This window comes from Saccostrea echinata, unplaced genomic scaffold, assembly GCF_033153115.1.
Source record: "Saccostrea echinata isolate AGI-Se365-2 ecotype Australia unplaced genomic scaffold, CSIRO_AGI_Sech_v1 ptg000001l, whole genome shotgun sequence".
NCBI classification, from domain to species: Eukaryota; Metazoa; Mollusca; class Bivalvia; order Ostreida; family Ostreidae; genus Saccostrea; species Saccostrea echinata.
The window spans coordinates 49292619-49302500 of record NW_026889750.1 but is presented as its reverse complement, the minus strand read 5'-3'; the positions used below and the strand labels follow the sequence as shown (position 1 = coordinate 49302500).

At 32.8% G+C, this 9882-nt stretch overlaps 2 protein-coding genes across 3 annotated transcripts; both read right to left on the bottom strand.

The window, feature by feature from the left end:
- Window positions 1-59: 59 nt before the first annotated feature.
- Window positions 60-1797, bottom strand: LOC133180415 (extracellular tyrosine-protein kinase PKDCC-like). The gene has a single exon (XM_061314948.1). The coding sequence runs from the start codon at window positions 1386-1388 to the stop codon at window positions 243-245; it is 1146 nt and encodes a 381-aa protein (XP_061170932.1). The 5' UTR covers window positions 1389-1797; the 3' UTR covers window positions 60-242.
- Window positions 1798-4005: 2208 nt separating this feature from the next.
- LOC133193798 (uncharacterized protein CXorf58-like) lies at window positions 4006-9870 on the bottom strand. 2 transcript variants are annotated; one of them, XM_061329732.1, is made up of 11 exons: window positions 9766-9870; window positions 9203-9499; window positions 8707-8806; window positions 8498-8592; window positions 7999-8110; window positions 7464-7595; window positions 7165-7240; window positions 6919-7072; window positions 6295-6439; window positions 6093-6113; window positions 4006-4480 (listed from the first exon to the last, which is right to left on the bottom strand). In XM_061329732.1, the coding sequence occupies exons 2-11, from the start codon at window positions 9466-9468 to the stop codon at window positions 4274-4276; spliced, it is 1308 nt and encodes a 435-aa protein (XP_061185716.1). In that variant the 5' UTR covers window positions 9469-9499; window positions 9766-9870; the 3' UTR covers window positions 4006-4273. The 2 variants fall into 2 exon arrangements, with proteins under 2 accessions (XP_061185716.1, XP_061185724.1); XM_061329740.1 differs by lacking the exon at window positions 6093-6113.
- Window positions 9871-9882: the final 12 nt, after the last annotated feature.

The window sequence follows — 9882 nt, the reverse complement described above, 5'->3', positions numbered from 1 at the left end:
CCTTGAATTAATTTTGTTTCCAAGACAACAAGACAAAAACAATTCGAAGCCATGCACTTTATTCCACTGAATCTGCTTTTGCACTATCGTGAAATGAGTATTTTTTTTTTTTTTTTTACTTAGAAACACTATGGAAGTAACAGCTTATAAAAGCTTGCATTAGGATAAACTTAAACCTAAAGGTCAATAAATGGAATAAATAATGGACTTTACTCCATAAAAGCGGCTTTGGAAAACAAGCGCTAATGCAGATAAACGACTGAGTCCAATAATTTCTTCAGTGATCTCCGTATACCGTGATAATTCACTGACAATTCTCTCAGACGTTGATTGATGTCTTCTAACATTTTAAAACACTTTCGAGGAAAGACATCGGGTGTTAATAGATGCCTGAAAAATAATTCGTTTGCCCTCTCCATGTTTCGTTTTGCATTATGCCCGTTACATAACCCCATCTCACATGTCAAGTTGTACTCACACGGGAGCCTTTTTGTGTTGCTTTCTATGGAATAAGCATCACAAGAGGGCTCTAGATTATCTATATCATCTAAATCAATCATTTTAATTGTGGAATTAACCATTAGAAAATGGTCCATTTTAAAGTCCCTTACTCTCAGCGATCCAAGAGGGGAATTAGCCAGATATTGAAAAAATGAAATTAGATGCATTGATTGACGAATTTTATCCCCCATTGAAAGTCCTTTTAATTTTTCAACTGAGATACTGGTTCCCCTCTCATAAACAGCCACGACACCATGTTCAGACAAATCTGTACTGTCAGATTCTTCACTGCGAACACAGTAGCCGAAAAGTGTTAAAAATCCTTCATGTTTAAGCTGATGAAGAAGTAGAATTTCTTTCATTAACTTCATTGTTGGAAATACAAAGCACTTCGACCGTTTCAAGTTGTCTGATTTATCTCTGTTTGGTAAACCATCTAAACACTCCCTAGCTTCTTTTTGATGACGTGTCACCATTTTGACCACGACTTTTTCTCCATCAAATAATCCTAGAAAAGCTTGTTTTGTTACACCATGTCCAATCTTTTCCTGCAATTTAATGCTTTTAATATTTTCACAGTTAAACACAATGTTTCCATACAAACACTTCGATTCATATTCCTGGCACTCACTCATAAATTTTCCATATTTTTTGCGTTCAGGTAATAACGGTTTCTCGTGAAAATGTGCATCATCTGTTTTAGTCTGTTGCAAATAAGAAATATTTGTTTTTTCAAGGAACGTTTTCTGTATCGTGTCTGTTTGAAAAGTGACACTATTCCCCTGCTCTGGAACATTGGCGATTAGTTCTAACATGACAGCGAAATACAGGTATAATAACAAGGGTAGGAAAACCATGAGACACCGAATAATTCCTCTTCTTGTCATTATAGAAAGGAACTAATTTGAAAATCCGGCTTTTAATGAGTTCTGTTTCTGTTTACTTCATGTAAATCAATTTGTATTGATAAATGGTATTATCTTAAGCTACAATTCCTGGTCTTTTCCGTCGTAAATCCAAATCCTTATAGAGTTCTAATTATTATAGAAAATTGTATTGTTCGGGTTACGAGCAAAGAAAAACCACAGATAAATTTCCAAACACATAATATTTATCAAATAGGCTTCATCATATAAGGATACACAGATATACTGCAGCTTTATCGAGGTTTCCAAATGAAATCAAATATCCAAGTTCCCCCCTGTGACAAACACGGGGCCATTTGTCTGACTTTAGATATCAATGTTTCATCGAAAGCGTTGATTAACTTGAAGAAGGAGAGAGTCAGGGGCTGGTCTTAATGTAATTACGATTCTCTCAACAACAGCGTTACTTACGGATCCGTATCGAGGTGTCCACCAAAAATACCGTAATCGATCTGCGATTATATTTCGTAGCCATTTTTTTTTCTTTGGCCAAAAACAATTTAATATCTTGTAAGAAATTTATGGATAATTACTATTATCAATTCTCTAGAGAGTAAAGCACTGGCTTCATCTATAGTCATAGAACTCCGACAAGATGCAAGTCTTACTGGCTTTTAGAGGTGTATCATAATTATATCATATTGTCAACGTGCTTGAGATAGTTTTCATTATTTAATCTTCTGTCAAGAATGCCACATCCATTCTACGTCATCCTGGCGCCAAAAGCCGTAATCTATTACTTAAGCATTTTCCCCCCATTTTTTCGTTACTTTTTAAACAAACAGTTGCATAGAGTGGAAAACTTTTTTTTTCAATTTAGTGATGAAAACTTAACACCGTTTGCAAATAGTTTATGACTCTACAATGAAAACGTTCGATACATTTAATTATTACGCTGTCGTTTTTAAATCTGTTCTTTAAAAGCTAATTATTTTCCAACTATTTATCCTGCAGGCACATTTACAGTCTTGGAGTGGTAATTAAACTTCTAATTCAGCACTTTTAAAAACTTTTAGGAAACTATAATGTGTTTTGTTTCCATGATAATACGATCTAATTCAAAGGAAGGCAGAGTCATAGATCTCCTTCAGTCAAAAATGCTAAAGATCGTGAATTCTGAGTGCTGCCTTAGATTATATAGTGTGATTGGTAGGACTTACCAGAATCTAGCCAGACACTATATATAAATCTTCGGACATCAAATAAAGCATGAAATTACCTTTGAGTTACAAAGTCATGCAATGTGTCGTGTGCATTTTGAAGTGGTAAAAAAAGTGTTGCAATTAAGAATTACAAATTGATATTCTAGTTCGGAAAAATTAAATTTCAACCACCCACCCCTACCCTCTCAAAAATAAATAAATCCACACCAATATACATCTTTTTTTGTATTGAAAACAAATTTTCACGTGAGTGCGAGAAATTCTCACGAGATTTGTCATTTTCTCGCGAATATTTCTCGCCGCGAACCATTTATTTCTGAATTTATGTCGCATCTTTTTTTGCCACAAAAATTAACAATAATTTCAAAATGACGAAGCGCTAATAGAAAATCGCCAATATAAGTTGGTTTGCAGTACGTTTTTTTTTTCAAGTAACAATGTAACATATTTACGTTAGGTTACTTTTAGGGGGCGAATCCACAAATCTAACAGTAATAAATTAGAATGGCCTCCATTACACAATACATTTTTCTCCAAAGAAAAGCAACCAATACGTTGATTAATATATTTTTGTGTGAACTATTTTTTTTTTTTTAAATTTTCTGCCTAGATTTGAAGTTCTAAGAAAAAACGACACATAAAGCTGTTTCACAACCACTTGTTTCTGCAATAATTTTATTTTAACCCACAGAACAATAACACCCTTGTGTTATTATTATACTATAGGTTAAAAAAATTATTATAGGAACAAATGCCTGTGGGCTTTTCTGCTACATACAAGTTAAATTTAGTCAGCTATGCAGTATCTTGTACATTTTTAATTGCATATACAAAAACACATGTGGCGGTATATTACTAATAAAAGCCCAGCAAAATCAAAATGTAGCTTACTTTTGCCTGAAAAAGAGCTAATAGACAGACTTTATTAAAAAATTTTGTGCAAAGATTTGACCATAACCAGAGTTTGTTTTATTATCCTAAGTCACAAAATGGAATTATCATCAATCAGTGAATGGGTATTTGTATGCATATTGGTGTTATATGATCATAGTTTGGCTGTATTCATAAGTTAACAAACTATTGCTAAAATATGAATTAGTTAACACACTATTTCCAAAAATCTAAAATCAGTTAACACACTATATTTGCCAAGATATGAATCAGTTAACATATTTTGCCAAAATATGAATCAGTTAACCCTCTATAATTACCCAGATATGAATCAGTTTACACACTACTGCCTATCTTCACAATGTCAAGGTTTGTGGTAATTTATTCCTCTAGAGGAGAGACATCAAAAAACCTTGACCTTGTGTAGCTGACTATTGCCAAAATATGAATCAGGATAAGTTCAGAGTATAAATATTTGATGTGAACTTTCTTTTTGTGTCGTGTAGAGAAATTTAACTAATTCAAAATCTTTTTAGTAATTTTAATATGTCAAAACAAGTTTATAATAAAAATTCATTACTGGAAATATATTTCATAAATACATATATAAAACAACTTAGTGTATACAAAACTTCAATAAGGATTTCCAATAACAAATACATGTAGTAAATGCACAATCACTGAAAGCATGAGTGTACCACTGAATACAATCTTTACATTAAGTCTCCAGTGCTCCAACAGCGCTTCACCTCTTACAACAATATCTGTGTAACCTTTAACCTGTCCAATGAATCATGTTTGTAAAGGGAGTCTGGGTGTGGCTATGAGGTCATCATTGAATGACAGTTCCTGTGTCCACTCATACAGCTTGCTGGCTTCTCTCTCCCACTCCTCTGGATCCTCCCCTTCCTCTCCCGTGATGCCATATTTATCAAAGTAATCATCAGGTTCCTCAGACACGGCCGTTGGCTCTCGGGAATCCAGGAGTTTGCTCCCCTCCTATCAGAATACAAAAACAGTACATTGTACACATTAATAAATGAAGATGTACTTGAAGATGATACAAAAAAATACGCAATTATACAAGACTTTGAGAAGAATTTCATTCATCTTAATTTTTTGTAATAAAAAAGTGAGCAAGCTCACATACCCTGGCTCCAACTTGCTTGACAATGCTACACATAATGAATGGCAATTCTATGCATTAAATATATCAAATACATGTAGTTAACTTCAAATGTGTGCATCTACACAGTATGTCCTTATTAACTACAAAGTTTCATGTAATTTTGTTGAACAGTTTAAGAGTTGTGCTGACTAGAACAGGACTGACTGATGGATATGTCAAAAACATTATACCCTCTGCAATTCATTGTCTGGGGTATAATAAAATCAATTTTTGTCACAATTTTTGCCCCCCCCCCCCTATAAGTACAGTCAAATCTCATTATCTCAAACTTGGAGGGACTGAGAAAATATACTTCAAGATAACCGAGGATTCGAGATATTCAGGGTAAAATACTTGAGGAATAAGTAGTTGGGACCTCAAAATTACTTCGACATACCCATGGTATTCAAGATATCTGTGTTCAAGATACCGAAGTTCAACTGTATATTTAAAGGCAAATCCATTTTTTGCTGTGGGAAACCCCAAATATCTGTCCAATCAAAATGTAAAAATATAATGGTGTGCAATGGCACTATGTAATAAGGAATCTGTGAAAGTATCAAAAAGTGTAGGAGGAGTTACAGATAAGAGATTCCCCCATATCCCCCCCTCAATATTATAGAAAGAAAGGCAAACTAATGGAACTATGTGATAAAGATTCTGTGTAAGTCTCATTAAAATTTTATTTGGTGATAGAGGGAGCTGCAGATAAGAGATGGGTTACCACCAACTTTATAGAAATAATGGCAGTGGCCATGTTTTGCTGTGGAAAATGCCAATTTTCTCTCCAATTAAAACAAAAAATAGGAGGTGCACAATGACACTAAGTAATGAAGATTCTGTGAAAGTCTCATTAAATTTTATTCAGTGGTATAGGAGGAGTTGCAGTCAGATAAGAGATGAGTATCCCCAAGTGTTACAGACATATAGAAGGATGAACGGATGTACATACGGACAGCCTCATCACTATATACCCCCTGCTTTTCAAGTGGTGAAGGGGGGTGGGGGTTATAACAATTCTTTAATACTGTTAATACTGATTATATTTCCAAAGGATAAGGAAAATTATATTAAAAAATTTTGTAAATATCTGAAGCATGCAAGTTTATTGAAAATACATGATTGGTTAGATTATCGAAATATTTGTATATTTCTCTACATAAAAAACAAACTAGATGAAAAATAAATTCATTATCCAATCTTCTATGTGTATACACAAAAAATCCTTCTTTATGCATTAAAACACAACTTGTAAATGATTGATTTACATGTATAACCAAATGTAGAAATTTACACCAAATAAATGATCATTGATAAAAAAGGTCTAAAAATAAACAGTAAAATGCATGCTTAAACAAAATGCTTCTCAAACAAATGTATGAAATATACATCTACAATACACCTAATATCTAATCATACTAAATTCTAACAACAAAGTCTTACCGAGCTAGAATCATATGTGCTCTATAAGAAAGTGATTCATTTCATTTTTAAAATTACATTATCAAATGACTTAAAGGAAAACTATTAAAAAAGGTGAAACAATCAATCACACGACATGCATAGTAAGATGATTGTAAATTTAGTAAAAGGTTTGTTATAATGACATTATAGGCTCAAGAAAGAAATGAAGAGTTATACTCACTCTGTCAAGACCATACATCTTTCGGAGTTTGGAGGCTCGTGCCTTGGCCTGTCTAGAACGGCGACTAGAGACGGGGTGACTAACATACCCAGACATTTTGGATTTGGGTGTGGTTAAAGGGGCTCCCACAGGTATAGATTCTGATCTGTACAAATTAAACATCCTCAAATATTTAGCAAAGTTTAGAATCCATAAATCATAGTAATTAATTAATTGACAGACTGTTTTGGATTTAGATGTTTGTCTTTCTGCTAGACACCAGTGGATAATGTCTGTAGGTTTCATATTAGGAGTAGTATGTATCAGTATATGGTCCTAACAGATGCAAATATTAATCAGACTTTACTTGTATTTACATTCACTGAATTTTTCTCCTTTCTTTCTTTTGAAAACTTTATATTCTGTCAATCAAATGATTAACTCTAAACTAATTAGATCTAGTGTTTTGAAGCCATCTGTATGAAAGATTTCTTAAGAAATGGGCTCATCTTTATGATACAATGATTTATGTATTTTCATACTTTATACAAATGGTTTACACAGCATACGCAGGATATGTATGTTTTCTGCATTGTCACAACTGTTATTCCATGTATATATTAAACAAACAAAGAAAGTACTAACCTGAGTGTGGATATGGCCCTGATGTGTTGAACTTTGATCTCCTGTGATACTGGTCTCTGTACCAGGACAGGGATTTCCTGCCTCAACCTGGGAGTGATTCTCTGATTGTACAAGTAGTCAATCACATCATAAAAGATGGTTCTTCTAGACAAAACTTCAAAGAAAGAAAATAAAATTTAATAAATTAATATTGCAGATCATCATTTACAATGTAACAATTAAGATTTTTAAAGAGTCTAATTTTACCATCTAATGTGAGTTTTCTCCAGTAATTTTCTTTCCCTCCCAGTGTAGCGGGGGCCTCATCTACATTGGCCAGGTACTGAAATATTGAGAAACATGTACAGTAGCATGTTTAACATGCATTAATGAAATAATGAGTCTCTTTGCCTACATGAACTATGGAAAAGTGAAAGCAAATTGTGTATAATAAAAATTAAGATTCATCTAGTACATCCAGTTTAGTTTTTTGATAGCGTAATTCATAAACTTGTATGTAACAGTAGACCTCACATTAAAGCAGTTTAGCTGTACACTGTAGATACCTGCATGTAATCTTTTAACGTAGTGACATCTATTTCGTCCGTGATTTTGTACTGCTGGTTATACATCGCATCCTGTAACATCTGATCGTAGAATTTCCTGTTCCCCATGTTTCTCAAAGAATCTTCTGATGCCTGTAAAATTATATTGTTGTTCACTGTTTTCTTTCATCATTATTACATGTATTTATATTGTTAAAAATCTAAAACATTCCTTTTATGATCAAATAGTGAAAGTGCTTTTGTTTTCATTTTGTTCTAATTCTGTCAGCAGTTTTAAGAAACTTTATTAGGATTGATCTATGTACCCCTGGTACATTTAATATAATAACCATTATCATACACATTTGTGTCATTTTTCAATAAGCCAAAATTCAGCTATATGCACTACTTTCTACAGTTTATTACATTCATATGAGATAGATTCCTTATCCCTTTGCAAAAGGGCAAGTACAATACAATTTATGTGGGCTCATTGACAAACATTTTTTAGTGTTCATACGAGTAAAAACCTTGTTCAGTGCTTTAAGTAGCTTACCTCTGTCGCTGGTTTAATTACTCGTCTCCCACTGAGGTACTTTACACCTTTGCCTTCTGTGTGGATAAATATTTTGAAGAAAATCATGGGAGGGAATTCTTGTCCACCAAATCTAATCAATGATAAAATAAACTGATCTTAATATATAACCCTTTGATTACATATTGCTTACAAATTGTATTATTTTTAGTACATGTATATTTCATTACCAAATAAGAAATAATGAACTTTAATCACTTCTTGTCAAATTATAAAATAAGAGATATATATCAAGGCTTTACCATAACCTCATTAACAATATACAAATTTATTTCCAGATGGACATACATGAATCTAACTCTGTCTTGATTTACCTACCTGAGTCTAATTCTGTCATGATTGACTGACCTGAATCTTTTTTTTTGACTTGAGTAATCTAACTCTGACTTGAGTAACTTACCTAAATCTAACTCTGACTTGATTGACTTACCTGAATCTAACTCTGACTTGATTGACTTACCTAAATCTAACTCTGACTTGATTGACTTTGTCATTGAGGAGCTCCGCTTCTTTTGGGCATACTTTTCTTAATATCTCTTTTGACAGAGAATTCTCCTAATAAATAAATATGAGTAAAGACTTATTGTGAAGGAGATGTATCAATCTATTCTGAACATATTTGCATTAATCATTATTTTTGGAGTTTTACTAAATGAATTCAGAACTTACAGCGGCACAAACTGCATGCTTTAACAATCGGAACATCTGTTTATCTCTAAATGCAATCCACTGCCTCTCAATGATTGTAGCAGCTGCTTGTCTAATTAGTCTTCAGAAAAAGAAAGAAATGAAAACAAAGTTTTCTACAAGCACATTTTATAAAGAAAAAAAAATACAAGCACATATCATTTTGAAATGCTAGGAACACATAACTATCATTTCTAATTAATATTGACAAAAGTAATACAAATTGTTATACTTTGATTGTTAAATATCTTTTCAAACAACCTAATGAATCAGAATTTAAACAAATACAGTTGAACATATGTATCTCAAACATCGATATCTTGAATACAATGGATACAAGTACATAAATGTTAACTGGAAGTCCCAATTACTTTTTCTTTATGTATTTTAATCTTGATATCTCAAATCCTCAGATATTTCAAAGTTTTATAATGGTCTTCTTGAGTTCAAGAATAGGAGGTGCTATTGTAAATCTTACTCTCTTTCCGATTTCTGAGGCTGACGTAGACCTTTGCTGGTATTCTGATTTATATTTGGCCTAGTCCCAGCAAGATAATCTTTTGAGCTAACAGGGGTGGTGGTTAAAGCTCTGCTTCCAATCTCATCTGGCAATTCCAGTCCAGGGCTCTTTGTTGGAGTGCCACCTCTTTTACTTGCAGCTGATGGAATCTTGACATTTATAGATGTCTTACTTGCAACACTTTTTGTGTCTGGACTTTTTGTTTCACTTCCAGATTCTGACATCTTTACTACATTAGAATGCTCTCTTAACCTTCTGGATATAAAAAAAGATAAATATAAGATATCGTAAGCACGTACACGTACATTACACGTATACAGGCCTATCTTTATCAGACTTTTGTTTCATATATGAAATGAAAAAAAAAATAATATTAAGATTCAAAGCCAGTGACAGGCTGAGTCAATATTTGACAGTTGTAAACATATTAAATGCAAGTTTTAAATAAAATTTAAATACCCAAAATAAATAATAACGCATACATTTACGTATAACTGAGGAAATTCGGTATGTATACGTACCACTGATTTAGCAAGCCCTTTGTGAATTACGATTAAAATCAAATACAGATGGCTTCTATTACTTCATATTAATAAATGTCCTTGTAGTTACTTTTTAAATAATAAACCTATAGCACC